Source organism: Pteronotus mesoamericanus, unplaced genomic scaffold, assembly GCF_021234165.1.
Source record: "Pteronotus mesoamericanus isolate MK-2021 breed Mesoamerican mustached bat unplaced genomic scaffold, CSHL_Meso_final scaffold_167, whole genome shotgun sequence".
Classification (NCBI taxonomy): Eukaryota; Metazoa; Chordata; class Mammalia; order Chiroptera; family Mormoopidae; genus Pteronotus; species Pteronotus mesoamericanus.
The window spans coordinates 22,089,891-22,112,068 of NW_026555308.1; the positions used below are offsets into that span (position 1 = coordinate 22,089,891).

Sequence of the window (22,178 nt, forward strand, 5' to 3'; positions counted from 1 at the left end):
GAGCGCAAGGAAGCTGCGACGCGGAGTTTCACTCTGGCTGTCTTCTCTTCAGAGTGCCGGACGCGGCCGGAGTCGTTCCCAGGCCGAGCCAGAGCTGCAGCCCGAGGGCGGCGGTGTCCTCATTCTGACCCCTCGCCCTCCTCAGCTCGGTGAGAGTGGGAGGTCAGGCCACCTGCTGGTCGCCAGGGTCCTGAGGGCGCGGGAGAGACCAAGCTGAGCTGGGACCGGAAGGGGGCGGGCGTGGAAGTGAAGGAGGGCTGGGCTGGGCCGGGCCGGGCCGGGCCGGGCCGGAGAAGAGTCCGGGGTTGAAGTGCGAAGGGGGCCTGGGAGGACTGGTCTCAAGACTGGAGGTCCCCGAGGTGAAAGTTGGTGCTGGGAACTTTGACTGGCTGCTGGGTGGGAGAGTGAACGCCGGGGTGGAAGCCAAAGCGCTAGCAGGTGGAGGACGCAGACCCTGGGAATTTGGGTCTGTCGTGGGGAGTGGACCCCTCGCCAAAGGACTGGGAGGAGGCGGGGGTGATACTGCCACCCGGCAGCCCGTTAGGGCGCGGGTTCTGCTGGGGTCTGCCTCCAGCTGAACGACTCACTGGAGCGGGTGCTGTAATTTAGAGGACTTTGCCTCCTAACTCTGTTCTCTGTCCCGAGTGGGGTCCGCCTTCCTGGAAGCTCCTGTTTCCAAGGACCCTGCGCTACATTTGCGGGGCGCGTAATGTATGCTGAAGAGGATTTAGAAGACTTTTTCTGGAGCTACCTTTTCATCTCGCCTTTCTTAGCCAGCTAGCTACTGGCTCCACTTCCCGAAGTGCCAGTAGCAGTGGAAATAGTGTGTGCACAAAACGCTTGGACCCTTAAACTAAAAAATATTTCTGCATGCCATCCCGGCTTCTCTCAAGTTCTACAAGGTAGACTTTCTGGTAGCCAAAGTTAGGCTTTAACTTAAACCATCAGAGTTAATATAACCAGGCCTCTTGTTCATTGCTGTGTGATTTTGGCCAAACTTTTACCTTTTCTGGTGTGTTGATTTCCTGGATGTCTGCACTGCAGATTAGCTTATAAAGTCCTTCCTTTTGGGCTTTTCTATGAAAGGAAAGGGCTCAGGGTTTTTTTGTTGTTGTTGCTGTTGTTGTTTTTGTGACAATCCCCTTGATTATTTGAGTGGGCAGAGGAAGACTCCTGTACTATCTGCTCTGCCTAGGGTGTTGGAAAAAAAAATCCGGTGGTTTCCAGTCCCCAGTCACAGAGCATGGACCCAACATCTGTGCATTCATTTTCACTAACTGCTGTTTCTCAATTTAAAACCTGATCATCTTCTTCCTTACTGGCAAAGGTGCCTTGGAATTTGTGTCGCTGAGTCAGCAAGCCTTTCAGATTTGCTTGGTTTTTGTTGTCTGCATTTTATATCAAGATGGGAACTCGAACAAGTCATTCCTCCTAAGGATCTGGTGTCTCCATCAAGAAAGGACAGTTTGTGCCAGCTCTCCAGAGAGAAAAGGTGAGAGCCATGGGGACTTTTCATTGCTGCCTTATTAATCTGGTTTTCAGTAGAGAAGGTGGGGGCTGGGGAGGGTAGAATTTGAGGTCCCCTGGATGAAAGTGATCCCTGGTAATGGATTGGTGATTGCCAACTCTCTTAAATAAATTCAAGTGGCTTCTTGCCAATGGCTTCTCCTGTTTAACCAGTCTTAGAGGGTGCTTTCTACATGGCTTGCACTTTTAAGACATGCTTTACGGGATAAAGGACATAAGTCACGATTTCTGCATTGAAACTGGAAATTTTTATTTCTTTGTTTCATGAACCTTTACTGGGAGCCTCCTTTCTGTCAGGCCCCATGCTCAGTGCTGGGATACAGTGAGAAGCAACAAGACCTCCGTCTTCTGGAATTTGGTGGTTTGGTAGAAAAGACAGACAAACCATAGATAATGACAAGGTGTTGTCAGTGTGGTATGTGTTGAGGAGTAGGGACTCACGGGGCAGAGCCACCACCCCTCCAGGAAGGAGTAGGAGGGAAGGTGAGAAGGTTGAAAAAGCTTCTAGAAGCTCATAGCTAAAGTGAGTTGTGAAGCAGTAGGACTTAGAAAGTAGGGTCAGTAGCCTGGCAGAGGAATTGGCAAATGCAAAGTTGTGAAGTTACCTAGCATGTCTGGGCCTCCGTAAGTAGCTTGGTGGAAGGACAAGCAAGGGATGAGTGAGCGTAGAAGATGCTAAAAAGGTGGACAGAGGGCTGAGTATGGAGGGTTTTGTGGGCCATGCCAAGGCACTAGGGAGGAGAAGGATTTTAGCAGAAGAATGCGGCGAGGGGGTGCGGGGGCGGGGGAGGCATTTAAAATTCATACATTGGCTGGAAGGTGTGGATTGGATTTGATTGAATTACTCTCTTTATGACTGTCTCTTTATACCATGCCAGCTTTTGGTAAGGGGGAGGTGAACTTGTGTTTTACCCTTTGCCTTTGATTGAAGGACATCAAGAACTGTAACGGACAGACAGAATGCCATGGAAGTTGATAAAAGGGTGTTTTCTTTTAGTTGGGCACACTAGGCATCATGGAGGTGCTATTTAAATGGGGCCTTGGAAGTATGGGTCAGGTGAGGCAGGGTGGCCAAGTGAATGGGATTTGTGTAGAGCTGAGACTTGGAGGTGTATGTGGTAGCAAATCATTACTTAAATTCTTTGGGAGGGTTGGGGAGAGGGAGGTACAGGTGAAAGTGTATTAAAAGAAAGTGCTCTGGCAAACACTGTTGATAAGGAGGGACTAGATTGTGATGAGCTTCAGTGTCAATCCAAGGAACTTGAATTTTATTCCAGAAATCCGGTGGCAGTGTGGAAGAAACAGGATCAGAACTCTACTGCAGGAGGCTCAATCTTACACCTGTCTCTGAGGTGGACTAGAAGGAGAGACGAGTTGGGGAAGCCAGTGGGAGAGAAAGCTTATCAAGGTAAGAGGCGTAAAGGTCCCAACCAGGTGCTGGCAGTGAGCACTGAGGAGGGAGGAAGGGAGGAGAGTGTAAGTCACGGTTCTTGCGGGCAGTGGGGCCACCTGGAGGAGGAGCAAGACTCCCAGGTTTTTCTTGTAACTGCCTGGGGCAGAGTGGAGCCAGGGAATCCAGGAGGAAAAGCAGAATTAGGAAGAAGGATGGTGACCTTGGCTTCAGACACTTTGAAGGTATGTAAGGTGGCAACAGGAAGGGGACCGTGGGCTAGGGAGAAAAGTCTCTGATTCATTCTGCGTATGCCTACAGAAATTGTTTGCCAGGGCTTGTGCTTGGCACATGGAGTAAAAAGATAAATTACGTGTTCTCTTTGGTGTATTTGTTTTAATTTTTACCTCAGCCTTCCTTATATTTATTTACTAAGTTATTTTTAAGAAATGTAGTAAACTTCTATATTCCAGCCACTCAAAATAAAAGCTTAGAGTGTTGTCCCGATACACTAAGGTTGCAGGTTTGGTCTCTGGTCAGGGGACATGCAAGAATCAACCAACAAATGCAAAAATAAGTGGAACAACAAATTGATGTCTGTCTGTCTCTCTCTCTCTCTCTCTCTCTCTCTCTCTCTCTCAAATCAATAATAAAAGTTGGCTGACTCCTGCTGAGAGGATTCATGGTAACTGTGGTAACCTGGAGGGTGTGTACTAGCTAGTTCTTTCTGGACGAATAATGAATCTAGGTCAGGTCTGAAAATATTGCCAACTTTTCTGGTTTTCAAGAAGCTGGAAATCTGGATTTTTAAAAAATGGTGAATACTTCAATTTTTAAACATCAGCTCAATTAAAAAAAAAAAAAGGGAAAATTGTGTAGGCTAAGAAAAACACATCTGGCAGGTTGAATTGTCCAGCATCAATTTCTCTTCTGTCTTGGTGGACTCTGGAAATAGATTTGGGTTTACTTACATCTGTTTATTCTTGGTCAAGTTGCTTATCATTTTTTGCCTCACTTTCCTCATTTATAAAATAGAAGTAATACTGACCCCCCAGGATTATGAGGATTCGGTGAGAGCACCTATGGTTAGCCCAGTGCCTGGTGCATAGTAAGCTCTTGGTTGGTAGCTATTGTTATTACTGCAGGTGGTCAGGCTGTTGCTGGCAGAGAAGGGGCAGTAGGTTCTTGGTGCTGGTGGAAGTTTCCCACAAGGAAATTGTAGGTTGCTGGGACCTGTCCCTGGAGGGCTCAGGGGAGGCACCAGCCAGAAGAGGAGTTGTCACTTCCCTTCCAACAGCCCAGTGTGCAAGGAACAAGTCATCTGTTAGTTTCCTGGTGTCTCAGAAATCTAGTAAGTTCTGGGTGGCACTGGCTTGAGCCATCTCATTTTAAGATAATATCCCCATCTTGCAGTGTTCTCCTATTGTAATAGTTTAGGCACCTGGATTTTCAGTTTTAGGCATTTTCTTGGAACTCAGGGATGGGGGATATCTCTTGGCAAGGAGGTGTCATGGTACTTTGACAAGGCCTGTTATTAGTGAAACCCCGCTGGGATAGTAGCAGCCATTTAAAGTAATGATGGTAAGCAACGGTGGTGGTGGTTTGGTTTATAGTTATGATCTTTTAAAAGTGTTAGGCATTTTACTTTATTTTTTTAAATCCTCACTGGGGATGTGTTTTTATTGATTTTTAGAGAGCAAGGGTGGGGAGGGGGAGAGGAGAGAAAAACATTGATGTGAGAGAGAAACATAGATTGGTTGCCTCCTGTACAGGCCCTAACCAGGGATCACATCCGCAGCCTAGGTATGTGCTCTGACCGGGAATCACACTGCAGCCTTTTTTTGGTGTATGAGATGATGCTCCAACTAACTGAGCCACCTGGCCAGGGCTAAAAGTGTTAGTTATTTTAAAGAGATTTGTTTCTGATAACAGAAGTTATACTTTCTCACTTCAGAAAATGTGAAAAGTTCAGATATATAAGTAAAGTTGAACAGAAGGTCTCCTGTAATTTCTGTATTCAAAGGCAGCTGTTGTTGACATTTCGGTACACTTTTATTGAGTTTTCTTTATGCTTTTCTTTTACCTAGTTAAAATAATGCTATGGTGAATATCTTTATATCGAAATTTTTCTAAATCTTCTTAGATAGAGTTTTAAGAGAGAGAGAGCGAGAGAGAGAGAGAAACATTGATTTGTTGACCACTTATTTATGCATTCATTGGTTGATTCTTGTATGTGCCCTGACCAGGGATCAAACCTGCAACCTTGGCCTATTGGGACAACACTCTAACCAGCTGAGCTACCCAGCCAGGGCCCTAGATAGATTCTTAATTGTTGGGTCAAAGCAAGTGAACATTTTTAAACCTCTTGATACATATTACCCAACTGTTTTCTGGAAAAGTTTTATCCTTCCAAACTATGAAGTCTCAGTGTATTATTGCCAGCACTGAGTATTGAAATTAAGTTATTTTTAGTACATTGATAGGCAAAAGGTAATATTTCACTGTTTTAAATTTGCGTTACAAGTAACATTTCTATTAAAGTAGAACATTTCTTTGATGTGTTTTTGTGAAGGGTTTGACCTTCCCAGGTCTGTGGCAAGGCTTCCTGACAGTGCCCAGGTGGTGGGCTGTACTGTAAGAAGTCTTTGAAGGTCATTCTCTAGCTACAGGTCATCCTCCCATGTCAGCTGATAGGGTATGGAGTTTCAGGCCAGGCTTCTTAAAAAGAGCCTAAAAGTGAGGCAGCTTAGAAAACAGGACTTGAAGTCACCTGGTGTCACCAGTTTCTAATAGGTGCTCCTCAGAACTCTTCTATTCTAGCCCTGGCTGGTATGGAAGAGCCCCGGCCTGAGAACCAAAGAACTCTTCTATTCTGTAAAAGAGCTTGGGAAGTAGGAAGGGAGTCCACCTCCGTGTTGAAAAAAGCACCCCTCATTTCTGTGTTTTACGTATCAACGAGTGGCATACAATCATATTTGGGAAAGGGCTCTGTTGGAAAATCCATCCAGCCACCTGAGTAGTAAGTAGGGCCTAGAGAAGGGGAGGTGACTGTCCCAAGATCACTGAGTACATGGGAGACTGAGTAGAGCACAGTGTGTATGACCCGAGAGGAGGGGTCTGACAGATTGTCATCTCCACTCAGGACAGCAGAGGCAGGACACACACTGACAGAAGTGTGGACTAAAGTATGAACTGCCAAGTTCAGGCTTGGGCCAAGTCGTTCTGTACTTTGGTGGGCTTCGGAGGGAACAGATGGGGTCCTCCTTCACATGTTGGGAAGCTGACAGTCCCTCAGTCTGAGTTTAAAACTGCACCCGGGCAGTTCTTCCCAGAGGCCACAGCTGTAGTGGGATCCATTTATGTGGTTCACCCACCCGAAGGCCCACAGTCAGGCAAAGATGGTTTTCACTCACATTCTTGTGCTATCTCAGATCTTGTTCTAAAGCTTTTTTAAATCCACTGGGAATAGAAAGACTTTTGGACACATGCAACTGTTTTCTTTCGTGTGAAAACACCTCTGTGGTAGAATGGCAGCATTCCTCTGTGCCTCGGAGCCACAGTGATGTGGAAAGGGATTTGCAGCTAAATTCTGTGAGACAATACAAAGGAAAGCAGGACGGGTTGGTTGGTTGGTTTGTTTTGTGGTCAAAGTTGTTGATATTAAAAAATTATGTTTTATTTTTAAAAGGACATTTGCAGGTGCAGAAACAGGTAAAAAAAATATTCTCTAATTCCATCACTTTTAATTAACATTTCATACTTGTTCCTTCTGGCCTTTTAAAAATTATTTTATGTAAGGTAGAAAGAACATGGGTTTTATGATGTCATAGACTAGCCACTTGATCTTGGGTAAATTCTTAATTTCTTTTGGCCTCAGTTCCCTCACCTGTAAAATGGGAATGACTTCTACTTTTAAAGATGGTTGAGGGCTGAGAGAACTGGATGACAAAAGCACCATGCAGAGTATGTGCCACATAGTAGGTGCTCAGTAAATGGCACACTGCCCTGCCTGAGAGCAGAGCATGTGCACTTACGTAGCCTATATTTTTGATTTGTCATAAGCATTATCTTAAGTCAGTAGGCCTTTTGTAAACATTTGTCAAGACTTGTAGGCTATCATTAGGATATTCCATAATTTATTTAAGAATTCCATTATCTTAAGCCCTGACTAGTGTGGTTCACCTGTTTGGGTGTCGTCCCACAAAGCATAAGGTCTGTGGTTTGATTCCCAGTCAGGGCACATGCTGGGGATATGGGTTCAGTCCCTGGTTGGGGCTAGTATGGGAGGCAGCTGATGGGTGATTCTCTCAACATGTGAGAGAATCATCCTGTTTTTCCTCCCTTCTCCTCTCTCTAAGAATAAATAAATAAAATCTTATAAAAAATTTCCATTATCTTAAGGTGTTTTTGCTTCCACATTGAGGCTTTTTTCCATGGCTAATTATGATGATAATAATTTTCATAATTAAGAAGACTAAATAGCCCTGTCATTAGGAGCTAAAACAAATTAGGTTTTTGAACTGCAGCTCCCCAGTAGCTGAGGTGGTTATAGAGAATGGGTACATTGACAGGGCTGCTATATATGCATAATTGCTGTGTTTAAGTGGAACACCAGTGGGCATTTCTGGGTAGTGCCTCAAATGCCTGGCCTCTGGAGCAGAAGGTTCTCCTTTCTTTTGTCCTCTCATGTATCAGACCCTCTGGGGTATTGGACATTGAAAAGCTGCTGCTCCAGCTTTGGGTCAGCCCTAGCTCTGTCCTCCAGCAGTTCCCTCTTCTAGTGGGGAGGTGGACACTGAAACCAAGGATAAGTGGAATGTGTGGTTAAGGTGCTCATGAAGGTGGAGGTCAGAGGGCTCAGGAGGCGGGAGCTGTGGCTGAGTCTGGAAAGATGAACATGTTTGCTTGGGGTCTTATGTGGAGAGGGCAGGAGTCTAGACACATGCACCAAGAGGATCAATCGCTGGGAGGTGGAAAATGGCTCTGAATGTTCTGGCACTCAGTAGAATTTAATTTGGCTGGACATAAAATAGAGGCCTTGATATAAGTGGGGACAGCACCGGGGCACGGTGGGGCTCTTTACTATGGTTGTTTCATTTCTGGGTCTCCAATACCCAAATGGCCTGGACCATTGTGGGCCTGCAGTCTGTGGAGACTGAACACTTTCATGAAAAGCTTTAGCGGAAGTTCTTAACAGTACTTCTTAGGCTGTTTGGCAAAGTTCTGTGAGTTGATTGATGTGGGGAGGTATGGACATGCTGTGTGCTGATATATGAGAGGTATGGACATGCTGTGTGCTGATATATAGGAGGCATGTGCTGCCTGAGAGTTGAGTGATTCCTGTCAGGAGTTGCTAAGAGGAAAGTCCAGGCTTAGGAGTAATTGGCCCTGAAATTGGTCCTGTGATTTGTACCTGGATGTGGTTCCAGAGACTTCTAATTGCAGGCACTGAGCTAATAAGCCAGCCAGCCAGCCCAAGGGTATCCTAGGTCCAGTCCTCTAGGGCGGGATGTGTGCTTTCATTGGAGCAGTTGGCAGCTCAGTGGCAGCCCTGGCACTCACAGGTGTACTCAGTTATTGCAGGCCTGACTCATTGCCTGTGCTCTTATGCTGTGTGGCTCACTGCTGCCATAGGCTGCCACTCCTCATCCAAACTTTAAAGGTGGGGAGGGACTGGGGTTCAGAGGACGAGGAAAAGGGCGGAAGGCCAAGATTTGCTGATAACTACTGTGTGCCCGGTACTTTGCTGAGTGCTCCATACACATCTGTGCTTTAGAATAGATGTTGGTATCTTCATTTCCAAGTGAAAGGAAAAGAAAGCAAGCTTGACAAGTTTAAGTACCTTCATCAGGATGATCCAATGAGTAGAGTAAATCAGCAGTGATTGATGCCAGAGTCTACCATACCTGTTTCTTTTCACATGCCTCTCCAGATCTACCTTCCTTGTGGGGCAGTGGTCTTGGCCTTCTTATTGAAACTCTGATGGTGTAGTGTAGTCTTAAGGACAACAGTGGAAGCCCAGAGTCCCAGCCTTATTACTAGCCATGTAGGCAAGTCACTGCAACTGCCTGGGCCTCCATTTGCTCATCTGCAAAATGGGGATAAACTTCGACATCTGTATTTAAGGGGTTTGTATGGGAATCAGAGTAGATGGTGTGACAGGGAACCCTGTCGGCACCAGGTCAGCATGAGCATGTTGTAACAGGACTTGAAATGCGGGTTCCTCTCTCCCTTCCTCCTTCCCTTTCTCTAAATTGGGCCTGTGAGTGGAGCCCAAGGTAGAGCTCAGGCTGATCTTTCTTCTCTAAGAAAATGGGCATCAGAGCCAGATTGATTTTGGTTTGCTTTCTATGCTGACACTTAGCAATATAAATGTGACCTTTGATAATAAGACTTTCGCTTCTTTGATCTTTGGTTTCCTGTCCATAAAATGGAAGAAAAAGCACCTTGTTAGTCTATTAGGCTTAAATAAGATGAGTACATTTGGTATTTGCCACTAAATTTTGTCTTGTTCCTCTCACATTCTGGGAGCTGGTGCTCTGGGGGACTGCTACAGTATAGTGCATTCACAGACTTTTCGCCTTCAAACCGCTCCAGGTGCATAGGATCATTGTGCCCTCCCATTCAGCCGTGTTTTGAAGTAACATGTATATAACAGTATGTCATAAGGCCTATGCTGGGGCTGGTGATATGGCTGTGGACAGGGCAGACTTGCAGGGTTGCTGCTGGTCATGGGAGAGGAGCAGGTAGAAAGATGCAAAACATCATCACACCTGTACATGTATATGAGCGTAGAGTTCTGGGTGGTGCTGTGAAGAAGTTCACGAGTTGGGTAGCCAGGGAAAGGCTCCGAGTGACAGGCTGAGCCTGAAGATGAATAGAGTGTACAAAGGAGGAAGATGGGCTGGAGTGACTGGGGGAAGAATGTCTTGGAAGACGGGTATACACTCACTGGACCTAACCCCACTGGTCAGTGAAGCCCAGGCACAGAGAGTGAAGTGCGGAGGGGCTGGGCTTCAAGAGCCAGGGGATTTTAATGTTTATCGAGGGCAACCTTCATGGTTAGTGACGCCTCCTGGGGCAGCCTGGGGATTCAGGCCGAGGGAGGGCCTGTGCTGTGAGTCCCAGTTCTGCCATTGAGCTCCTGGCTGTCCTTGAGCCTTGGTCCTTTTTGAGACAGTTTTTACCTGTTTGTAGCATGAGAGTAAACAAAACCAACCTGCTTTGGAAACCGTAGAGTCCTCATGCAGGTGTTAGGGGTCGTCATGGCCTCAGTCAATAAGGGATTTGGGATGACTCATGAAAGTACGTGTGATGTGAAAGGATACATTTATTAGTGGGTCAGAGGGAAATTATTGGTAAACAGACAGAAACTAGGCTGATAATCAATACATAAAATTCACTGTTTCTTCCTGAATATTTGTAGAGGTAGGTTGGTTGCTTGATTGACTCTGAATTCCTCTTGGCTACTTGAGCAAAGAGATAGAATCAGATACTTGATTCAAGATGCCTTAAGGTATTAGGGAAAAAGTGACTGGAAAAGCAGGACTTTTCCCCCCTGCACTGAGGTGGACTGTGGCAGAGCCACTGTGTACATTGATAATTGCTTGCTTGTTCTGTTTACAGGTCTGTGGAAACGCTGGGCGATGAACCGGAGACACCAGCCCAGAGTGGTCTGAAGCCATTTGGGAAGGCAGAGGGAGTCCTGGGGAAGATGGCCATGGCCCCAAGCTCTTCCCTGACCCAGGTGTACTCCAGTCCTGTGGCAGTGGCTGTGTGGGAGTGGCAGGATGGGCTGGGCACCTGGCACCCCTACAGTGCCACTGTCTGCAGCTACATCGAGCAGCAGTTTGTCCAGCAGAAGGGCCAGCGCTTTGGTCTGGGGAGCCTGGCCCATAGCATTCCCTTAGGTCAAGCGGACCCCTCGCTGGCCCCTTACATCATTGACCTCCCCAGCTGGACCCAGTTTCGCCAGGACACAGGTAAGACACATTCTGCCTCTGATATGTGTCCAAGGACCTGCTTTGGGCTGGGCGCCATGCTAGGTATTGGAGCTATAGAACTGACTCTCAGAGCTTAGTCCTGTCCCTGAAATGCATGTGTTTGGGAAGCAAGTACTATGAAAAATAGCAGGTACCACACAATGCGAGATGTACAGTAAGTCTTCACTTAATGTCGTTGACAGGTTCTATGACTTTAAGTGAAACAATGTATAGCAAAACCAGTTTTACCACAAGCTAATTGCTATAAACAACAGTTAAGTTCCTACGGCATCTCATCAGCATTTTAATGAAACCACGTTATTTGAGTCCCTGCTGTGGACCTCTTAGTAGTAGAAGGTACCTTGGGAGCACAGTGCAGAGGCCCTTCCAGCCCCTTTCCCCCTTGTTTCCCAAACCAAAAATGCCTGCTCCCACCTACAGAGAGTGGAGGCTCTTGCTGGCAGGCTGCCAGCACGGAGGTGGTGTGCCGTGCTAGTTAAGAAGGCCTGGTGATGAGCTCAGGCTCCAGTGCACCGTAGCAGTGTGACCTGGGCAGGTCACTTCACTCTCCTGTGCGCTCATGTTTGGTTTTATTGGATGTTTTGATCACCAACTTCCTTCCAGAGCTTGCCCTTTCCCTCCAACCCTGTGCTTCTCAGCTAGGGGTGATTTTGTCCCCCAGGACATTTGATAAGGCCTGGAGATAGTTTTGTCACGACTGTGGGTTGGGGTGCTACTGGCAGCTAGTAGGTGGAAGTCAGGGATACTGCTAAACATCCTACAGTGCAGAGGACCAGCCCCACAACAGATAGTTGCTGGCCCAGAATGTCACTTGTTTCAAGACTGAGGAGCCCTGTTCTGATCCCTGTAGCAGCATTCTCAGGCAGATGATCGGGATTCTGTCCGTTGGATGTAGATAAAAGTCCCTGCCTTCATAGTGTTTGCAGGAAACTGAGAAAGGTAGCAAATAAGGTAATGCATAAATTGTGTATTATATTAGATAGCATTGAGTCTTAATCAGGGAATGGCAGTGTAGTGTTGGAAAAGGTTGATTTGGAGTTTGAGCTTCCATCACACTGGCAAGGGACGGAGACAGACCTGAAGGAAGGGCGGGAGGAAGGCTCAAGTTTTCCAGTGCTTTGCAGTCTCTCAAAGGGGCTGCTTTTATTCTCAAAGAGGGAACCATGGAAGGATTTGGGCAGAGGAGTGATGTGATCTGACTCGGGGTTAAGAGCATCCCTCTGTGTCCTGTGGGTGGAGGCAAGGGCTGCTGCATTTGGGAGACCAGGTGGAAATTGCAGTTGTCATCTTTTGGCAAGTGCTATTGGAAGCATGGCCTAATTTATTTTCTTTTCTTTTTCTCTTTAATCTTCAGGTTTAATTTTATTTAGAATATAAGCTAAGCACAGGGTGTTACCCAGTATTTTGCTACTCGTGGAGTCAAAGGGAATGGGACATCTGTGTAAGAGAATTATGTAACAATTAATAATGAATTTTACAGAGTTTTAAAGACATACTCCTGGTACGGGACATAATACATGAACATAGCAGAAAAAATTTTTCAGTATGATTCTTGGTTACCTTGAATGTATGTGCCTAGAAGACTGCATGGGAAGAAATGCATTTGCAATATAAATTGTGTGCTTTTCTCTGGTGGTTCGACTATGGATGATTTAATTTTCTTTATACTTTTTTATTTTTAATTTTTTAAGTGAGGCTATATAAGTTTCATCATTAGAAATATTTTTTAAAGCCTCATTGAATCTGAGCCACGGCAGTTCTTTGACCTGAGCTTCTAGCATCCCCCTCTCCTGCCCAGGAGCACGGATCCCCTTCTCCCTCTTGATCTCTTTGGGCCACAGTTTGTTTACCTAAAGAGAGTTCTCTATCCTTCACCCCAAATTTGGAAAGAACAACCAATGCCAACCTTTAGGTCAAATGGTACTGTGGCCCTGTATATATTGTGATCATATTTCTTTATTTTGGTTATAGAAAAAATAATTGTTAAACTCCCTTTGTTTTGGGGTTAGCAGATTAACCATTTATATGTAATACTCGTTAAAAAACAGGTACCATGCGGGCTGTGCGGAGACATCTGTTCCCTCAACATTCAGCCCTGGGCCGGGGCATTGTCTGGGAGTGGATGAGCGATGATGGCTCCTGGACGGCCTATGAAGCCAGCATTTGTGACTATCTGGAGCAGCAGGTGGCCAGGGGCAACCAGCTCGTGGACTTGGCACCTCTGGGGTACAACTACATCGTCAACTATGCCACCCACACACAAACCAACAAGACTTCAAGCTTCTGCCGTAGCGTGCGGCGCCAAGCAGGGCCCCCTTACCCAGTGACCACCATCATTGCTCCGCCGGGCCACATAGGAGTCGCCTGCTCCTGCCATCAGTGCCTCAATGGCGGTGGAACTGGCCCTGTGTCAGGTCGCTACCGCCACTCCATGACCAGCCTCCCTGCATACCCTGTCCCCCAGCCTCCCCAAAGGACTGCTGTCTTTGGGGCCCACCAGGCCTTTGCCCCATACAATAAGCCCTCACTCTCTGGAGCTAGGTCTGCACCTAGGTTGAATACCACCAACCCCTGGGGTGGGTTGCCACCCTCCTTGGGGAACCAGCCCCTTTACTGCTCCAGCCTCTCCCACCTGGGACCTCAGCACCAGCCCCCAGGATCATCCACTGCCAGTGGAGCCAGGTATCTTGTTTTATTGAGGGTCATTTTGTTTACCTGTTTACCTTGTCATCTAGCTTAGGTTTTTGCTTTTACTTAGTTGGGAAGACTCGCCCAAAAACCTGCAGACCTGGCACCTGCTCCCTTCATTGTTTCTGCTATGTTTTCTCCTACACATGTGCCACATGGTACCACAGCTGTCCACAGCCTTGCATTCCACAGAGCCTACCTGACCTGCTGGTAGTTGCCACACAGGTTAAAACCAATAATCCCTCCATTCACTCAGGAGATCGGAGCTCTCTGTGTAGAGCATCTGACCTCCTTTTGGATGTTCCTATGTACCATGTAGCTGGTAATGTGTGCCTGAGAACATTTCATTGACTTCTATGTGTCAGGTACTGAAGACACAGACATGGAAGGCTCAGTCTCCCCTCTAAGTTCACAGTCTTATCCAAGGGAAGGTAGTAAGCTCAGCTTTGATACTTAAACATTGGTCAAGGAGAGAGCAAAATGTTGGGGAGGGGAGGGGAGTGGCAACAGGTGACATAGGACAGCTCCTATGCTGATGAATTCCAGCCCAGTGTCAATCAGAGCTCTCTGCACCTTGAGAAAGATGATGAAATAGGCCTTATCCTGACCAGCTGGCACTTTAAAGTGAGAAGAGCTGTTGGAATGGCCAGCTGGGCTGTGTTCCTGGGGTGCTCAGACACCTGTCACTGTCAGGGGCCTTGTCATTGGTCATTATTGAGAGTGTTGGGTTTGGAGAACATTTTGAGAACTCAGAGTGATAGTTGGGATGAGAGCTGATTTCTGGTGGGGTGGGGGTGGGAGGGGTGACCTGGGCAGGTAGAGATTGGGTATGTGGGCCTGTGGCTGCCCCATTTCCCAGGGAGTGAGCATATTGTTGATTTGCATTGATGTAGGCCAGTCAGCCAGCCCCATCCCTGCCCACTTCACCACAATGAGGGCTGAAGCTTCCTAGTGTTGTTGAAACCTTGGCAGCTTCTTGGGCTGCCTCTAGCATTACTTTCAAGCTAGGTTTCAGAGGACCCTACCAGTTTCTAGAGGACGCGGTGACAACTGCCATTCACTGAGCACACATTACAGCCAGCCCCACTGAGCAGGCTCTGTGAGTGATTTCATTAATCCTCATAACAGCCACACGGTGGGTGGTGTCCTTGGCTTACAGGTGAGCACATTGAGGCCGATGAGGTTGGCAGGATAGCCAGCTAGTGGCAGGGCTGGGATTAAACCCAGACCCAGAGTGGGCCATATGGGACTAGTGGAGTTCTTGAAGCTCTCTTAAAGGCAAAAGGAAAGGAATGCAGAAGGTTGGGTCCAGTGGGATGAGTGAGGAGGAGTCTGACAAAAAGGCGAGGAATGGGCCCTGAATGGGTCAGAGAATCTTCCTGGGCATTTTCTTCTTCCGACAGTTGGGGCATGTGCATCTGAGATTTTTCTGGGAATTGGGAACATACTTGGGCCTTCTCTGTGTACTTTCACATAGACATAAGCAAGCAGGACGCTGTGGTAGCCCAGATTCACCAAATCCCCTTTTGAGGCCCCCTCCAGTATGTGGGTCAGTCTCTTTCAGAGAAAAAAGTACAATATCTGCTATTCCAGAATGATTATCAGTAGGGCTAGAGCTTCTACTAGGTCAACTTTGCTTAGTCTCCTGGGGCTTCTTAAGTTCTTACTAATTATTTTGAGGCAAATTTCTGTAATCTAGATTGTTCTAGAGCTGGGATTCTGGGGTTGAGCCAGGCGACTTAATAGGCTTGATTGCTTTCTCCTGCTATGGGGCTTCCATTCATTTTCCCCTCCCTAGCCAGAGGGCCCAAGAGACTTGTGGGCCCAGCTGGTACAGGCCAGGTAAGTTACTGAAGGGAAAGTGGGTGGGCCAGACGGTCTTACCTTTGCTGCTAGGCCATGCATGTTGCTGCTTGCCCTGCATTGTAAGCCAGGAGGGAACTAGGCCAGCTTGCTCTGTTAGTTGAAACAACCTCAAAGGGTTCTGCCTCCTAAGGTGGATGTTCATCTTTATCTCCTACAGCGTTTGGGAGCTGGGAGGGGCATTCTTTACTTGCATGGGCCTGTCCCTTCTTTGAAAAACTAGGTGTACTTGTATCTTATTTGTAGTTGGGCCCTCATCAGTTAACCCTTCTCTGATGGGTGTTGTAGAGTCAGCTGGGGACGGAGGGGGCGGGGGGTGCTTAATAAATTGCTGACGTCTTAACCCAGCAGGGACAGGAGGATTGAAAACACTTGGCAACTCGGTCTCCCCAGGGGCTGTGGTATCTATAGTTCTTGAAGCCAAATGAATGTCAACAGCATTAGGTGAAAGTTACCATGTGTATGGAGAAGAGGAGAAGGCAGCAGGGCAGGCAGCGCCACAGGCCGGGGAAGCCTGAGAACCAGCTATGTTTACTGGTAGCCGCTGGAAAGAACCCATGTGAGTAGAATCAAAATTTGTAGAACCCATGTGGTTTCAAATCAGTTCTTGCTCAATCTGGGTAAAACCTTGGCGGACAGATTTCCTTGTGCCCTGGGAGGCTTTTTGAGTAAGCAGTTATACATTGAGAAGGTACATCATTTGTAACAGCTCCTGGATTTAAGTAAATTTCCTGGTAGCTGAAGTTTATCCCTCTAAGCATCAAAACTTGTGTTTTAATGATGTTGGATAGAAAACTTTCCAAAGTGTGTCATGCACACTCTTGTCTTCTTTAATAGAGGGTGTGCCGGTTGTTTTAGCATTTTAATGACTTGGGGTGGTGGTTATGACCAGCAGTCTGTTGCAGTTCTAGGGTGACTAAGCCTCGGTTTGCTTTGTCTCTGCACTAAATGGCCCTAGAAAATGGCTTTTCCAGTTTGCTTTCATCTGCTCTGTTCTCACTGCCATTCTCCCTTCCTCTAAAGCAGCAGTCCCTAACCTTTTTGGTATCAGGGACTGGATTTGTGAAAGACAATTTTTTCAAGGACCAAGGGTGTGGGGAATGGTTTCGGGATGATTCAAGTGCATTACATTCAAGCTGACCTCCTGCTGTGCGGCCTGGTTCCTAGCAGTCCTGGACCAGTAGCAGTCTGCAGGCTGGAGGTTGGGGACCCCTGCTCTAAAGGCACCCCACTTCCTCTTCACTCATTGCAGGCCTCTGGGCCAGCTCTGTTCCCTTTCCAGGTCTCTCTTTTCCCCTCTTAAAATTAAGGAGTTGGCCTGATCAGTTTTGAAATTTCTCTTTGCTCTAATATTGCTGTGGGTTTCTGGGTTTAGTGAGGGCCCTACAGAACGGTGCCAGGCAGCCCTTCAGCTTTTCTGTACCCACTTTGCTCCTCTGAGACCTGGGAAACAATGGACATTTGTATTGGGGTGCAGATCAAACCTCACAACCAACTTGGGGGCCTTTTGGAATTATTCTCATCTTACAGATAGAGAAATTGAAGCTCAGAAAGGGGACTTGGCATGCCCACGGGCACACAGCTTTAAGCAGGGGCAGGCGCTGGAACTGGGGTGTCCAGACTCCACATCTCATGTTCCTTGTACTGTACATGCTATCAGAGGTCCCCTGGTTGCTGCTGGCTTCCTGGCCTTCGGGGATTCAGAAGGAGACCTTGCATTCCTTATTCTTCAGCCTCCTAAGGCTGCACCTTACCTGGGACTGTCAAATTTTGTCTGTCCTTGTGTCTCATGTTCTCAGCTCCATTTAGAAGCTCCAGAAGATGATCCCAGACAGGAAGGCCAGGTAGGGCCTTGTAGGTAGACCCAGAAAGGGGGAAGACAAGGGAGGAGGCCTGAGGCAGTGACTGAGGGAACTCTCAGAGAAGGGCACTTCATGCAGTAAATGATGCCCCACAACAGGAACATTCTGCTAGTCTGAGCCCTTTGAGAATGGTGGAAGGGTGACCTCCAAGGTTGTCTACTCCTGAGAGTCCCCATCTTGGGGATCACTGGATCCTTTTTCTGCTCCATTTCCTCTCATCAGGAAAACGAGTAGGAAAATGTGGGGAGGAGCTGCAATAAGTCATAGGGGGAGTGGTCACATCGGGAGACCCCTAAACAAATAGAACTTAGTCATGGTTTCTGGTGCCTGGTTCCAGTTCTGGATGAGCTGCCCACTGGAAGTCTCACTGAATGTGTGTTTTCTGCTTCACTTATTGGGGGCGCAACCTAAAATGAGGCCTTCTCCCTCAGATATGGTGAAGGAAGACCCCACCTATGGAACACCACTGGGCCAGTGGTGCCAAGCCCACTGAGTAGCCCAGTAATTTTGTGCAGTTGTAGAGCCAAGCTTTGGCTTTCCAGCTTTGTTAGCGCTGAAGCCCAGTGCTCCGTGGAGGGTTGGCTTGGGAGATGAAAGGTGCCCGGAAGGTCTATATCTTCTCAAATTCCATCACTTACAGAACCTGAGAATTGCAAAGACCATCAGAAACTATCTTCCTTTTAAAAAACAAAACAGAGGAGGAGGACCTGGCCAGGTAGCTCAGTTGGTTAGAGGGTTGTCCTGATACATCAAAGTTGTGGGTTCAATCCCCAGTCAGGGCACCTACAAGTAACCAGTGAATGCATAAATGAGGACAACAAATCAGTGTTTCCTTATATCTCTTTCTCTTCCTCCCCTTCTCCCCTCCCCTCTCTCTCTCACATCAATCAATTTTTTTTTTTTTCAGTGGAGGAAGAGGCTCAGAAAGTGGAGTAGAGGAGTGAGGGTGGAGTTTGTTTCAAATTAAATAGAACTTAATGGGCCAAAACCTTAGCCCAGGTGCCCTGGCCGCCTGGCTCAGTTGGTTGGAATAGCAGGGCAGGCACCTACTGCTCATAAACCAAAAGGTTTTGGGTTCACTTCCCAGTTAGGGCACATACCTAGGTTACAGGTTTGATCCCTGGTCAAGGCATGTACAGGAGGCAGCTGATCTATGTTTTTCTTTCTCACCTTTCACCTCCCCTCTTTCTCTCTGAAAATCAAAAATCAAATCCTTGGATGAGCATTTAAAAAAAACCCCAAAAACCTTATCTCAGGTGTCCTGAACACATATCCCTTCCATTGCATTATCAGAGCACTCCAGGTCTAGTTCCATTGTTCTCTAGGGGTTCAGAGTAGATGAGGAGGGCAAGAATCTGCTATTTGAGTAACTTGGCCACCACAGAGGTCATTCTTTTTGGGAGAACAATCCAGAAATGAAAACAACAACCTCTTTGTGCCCTAGTTGGTTTGGCTCAGTTGGAGCATTGTCCTGTAGATTGAGAGGTCATGGGTTCGATTCTCAGAGCACATGCCTAGGTTACGGGTTTGGCCTCTGGTCTGGGTGTGCATGAGAGGCAGCTGATCCGATGTTTTTCTCCCTCTCTCCCTCCCTTCCCCTCATTCTAAAATCAATAAGCATGCCCTTGGGTGAGGATAAAAAAACTTTATTCACTCAATTCACCCAGTCATATCAGAGCACCTGCTGTGCAGCAGCCTCTGTGTGAGGTCCTGGCAGCTTCAGCACTGGCTGAGTGTGAGTGTTTTCTGGTTTTGGTCAGAACCAGCCAGCTTCCTGTAGTTTCTACCAGTGGGATCTGTGATGCATGGCTGTGGTAGGGAAGGATCTGGGGCAGCTTCTGGAAGCATTTGCTGTAATCAGGCAAGGTGTTGGTTTGCTGGCAGCTGTAAGAGTAGCATAGTAGACTGGAGCTGTCCATCATTTCCTGAGCACCTTCCCAGTTCCTGGCTCCTGGCTGGGCCCAGTAGAAGAGAGACAGATATGCCCCATCTCTCTTAGATAGGTCCCGTCCTTGGGGAGCTCCAGGATGTATGGAAGGGCTCCATAACTTACTATTTCATCATTTTTAACATGTGCAGGGATGAATGGGAGGACACAGTAATCGAGGTGGGGGGTCTTGGCAGGCATCTCGGACCTTCCGCACCAGTTGTTCTCCAGTGTGGGACTACCCCCAACCATAATGGCATGGATTTGTTAACATTTACAAATATAATGGCTTAAAGCCAAATGAGTGACTTGAATACAGTCACTGTGAGAAGCCAGCGCTCATTTAAAAAAAAAAAAATCCCTTTATTTTGAACAATTTTAGATTTACAGAAAAGTTACAAGTATAGTACCAAGAGTTTCCATACCTTACTTCTCATGTTAACATTTTCATAACCATAGTACAGTTTTCAGAACCAGGGAATTACCATTGGTGCAGTACTATAAACTAAACCAACTTCTCAACCACTGTTATTATTCTGTCCTAGAGGATCCTATGGGATCCCATTTTGTATCCGGTTGTCAGTTGTCCTTCTATCATCTGTTACTGTCCCTTGGTCTTTCTTTAGCTTATATAACCCTGACTCTTTTGTAGTTACTTTGTCAAATGTCCCTGAATTTGGGTTTGTCAGATGTTTTCTCATAATTTGGACTGCCATTATGCAATCTTGGCAGGAGCTACAAAAATGATGTGTCCTTATTGGAACATTGCTCATATTACTGGCAATGTCGGTCTTGATCTCTTTTTAGAGTGGCTCTTGCTGGATTTTTCTTCTGTAGCTACCGTAGAGTGCTCTTTTTTGTTTCTTTTTAAGATTTTGTTTAATTTTTTTAGCAAGAGGCCAAGGGAAAGAGAAAGAGGGAGAGAAACATCAACTGGTTGCCTCTTGCATGTGCCCTAACGAGGGCCTGGGGCTGCAACCCAGGCATGTGCTCTGACTGGGAATTGAACCCGTGACACTTTGCTTTGTGGTGCGATGCCCAACCAACCAAGCCACACGGGTCAGGGCGAGAGCTCTCATTTTTGATGAAGCTAGCCAGCTCAAAATTCTTTGTTTCCAGAGTCTCTAGATTTCCAGGAAAACATATTTTGGGCAGTTAAAGCTTCTTTGTAAAAAGAGATGAGAACTTACATGCCAGCAGTCCCTGCCTGCAATTCCTTCCCGTCCTACACCTGGCCTGGAGTTTGATTCTTGTCACTTTATTTCTGCAGAGGAAGTGATAGTGGACTGGGCTCAGGGCTTAACATCTTAAAGTACGGATATTCAGATTCTATAGGTTAGTTTGGGTCTGAGAGTGGTGAAATTCAGATTTCTTTGCTCTTTTTTCCAGATACTCTTTATCAGGATCTTTAAGAAAAAGAAAAAAAGCCACACTGGCTGGTATGGCTAAGTGGGTTGGAGTGTTGTCCCGTAAACCAAAAGGTCACAGGTTCAATTCCTGGTCAGGGCACATGCGTAGGTTGCAGGTTCATTTCCGGGTTAGGGTGTGTGAGGCAACTAATTAATATTCTCACATGAATGTTTCTTTCTCTCTCTCTCCCTCTCTCCCCCCCCCCCCCCACTTTCTAAAATTAATAAGTATGTCCTCAGGTGAGGATAAAGAGAAACTAGTACCCTCACACAGAAGCAGCTGTGGAAAGTGAAACTGATGGGTCCTCAGCAGCACCATGTGTCCCTAACCTGGTGTTTCTCAGGCTTCCATTTCTGCTAAATGGGCTCTGCACATTAATCTTTGTGCTGTCTTCTCTCCAAGTGCCTCCATCCCCAGCGGTCCTGTGAGCAGCCCTGGGAGCATCCCCGCCACTGTGCCCGTGCAGATGACAAAGCCCAGCAGGGTCCAGCAAGCCCTTGCAGGTAGGCACTCTGCTATTGGGCTCTGGGGTCCAGGACGGACTGTGTCTGGCAGGACTTGGGGCGGTGGGGGGAGATTGTGGAATGAGGGTCTTGTTACCCTTTGTATTCTCATGGAAACCAAAAGGGGCTCCTTTGTGGGGGCAGTGCCTTTTTTCAGTGATGATGTAACCCTGGTGAGTGAGCCTGGGGTTTCCTTCATTTCTCTCTCGCAGGGTGGGTGCCCTGGTGTGGACTTTTCCCCATCTTTAAAATGTTCACATCACCTTGAATTATGGTTCAAGAGTCATTTCTCTATCCTGAAATGGCATTAAGCATTTCCCTAAAGGGGCCTTATAGGAGAGTTTAGAACTACTTTGGCTGGAGTGACATTTTGTGTCCAGCTAGATCTTTTGTTAATCATACATCTTGGAACTGTTTTATAAGTTCTTTTTACAGGCGTTAGGGAGGCACTGAAAGGTATTTTTTAACTTACGAGAAATAATACAGTGTTAGGTAGACTGAGTATAGTGAATCTCTATCATTCAGAAATCAAAGCAAAGAAATAAGGGAAGCAGAGTGAGTGTGTTCGGTGAGTCACTGTGGTAACACAAGGGATTGCAGGAGACAGTCCTGGAGGCAGGGAGCCCCTTGTGGAGCCTGACTTCATGCCTCAGGTAAGCCAGCCAAGGCCGGACTACAGCCGTGAGGGAAGAGCCGACTTGGGGCTGGGCCCGGCTGTGAGAGAGGGCCTGGGCAAGGCCTGGGGTACAGCTGCTGATGGCAGTGCTGTACTGTATCGTTAGTGAGGATTAACTGGGAGCTTCGTATGTGTATGGACTCACTTCATCCCAGGCACAACTCTGTGAGGTGGGAACTTTGATTCCTGTTTTACACTTGAGGAAACTGGGGCCCAGAGAAATCCAAAACTTCCTCAGATCGGCCAGCCTGTCCCTGGGGAGCTGGGATACAGCCTCAAGTACTCTGCCCTCTTAGCTGTTACCTGTGCTGCTCCCACGTCTGGTGGAG

The 22,178-nt window shown here is 47.1% G+C and overlaps 1 protein-coding gene across 4 annotated transcripts in view; it reads left to right on the plus strand.

Annotated features, from left to right (window-relative positions):
- The window catches only part of DTX2 (deltex E3 ubiquitin ligase 2), a 33,645-nt gene continuing 11,467 nt past the window's right edge, over positions 1-22,178 (plus strand). For 3 of the 4 annotated variants that reach the window (XM_054589760.1, XM_054589762.1, XM_054589763.1), the window contains exons 1-6: positions 1-149; positions 1,328-1,492; positions 2,805-2,935; positions 10,544-10,899; positions 12,969-13,602; positions 21,073-21,173. In XM_054589760.1, the coding sequence (XP_054445735.1) occupies positions 10,632-10,899; positions 12,969-13,602; positions 21,073-21,173 (1,003 nt within the window). In that variant the 5' untranslated portion in view covers positions 1-149; positions 1,328-1,492; positions 2,805-2,935; positions 10,544-10,631. Of the gene's footprint in view, positions 150-276; positions 360-1,327; positions 1,493-2,804; positions 2,936-10,543; positions 10,900-12,968; positions 13,603-21,072; positions 21,174-22,178 lie in introns of those variants that run through there. The other variant, XM_054589761.1, reaches the window with a different exon arrangement.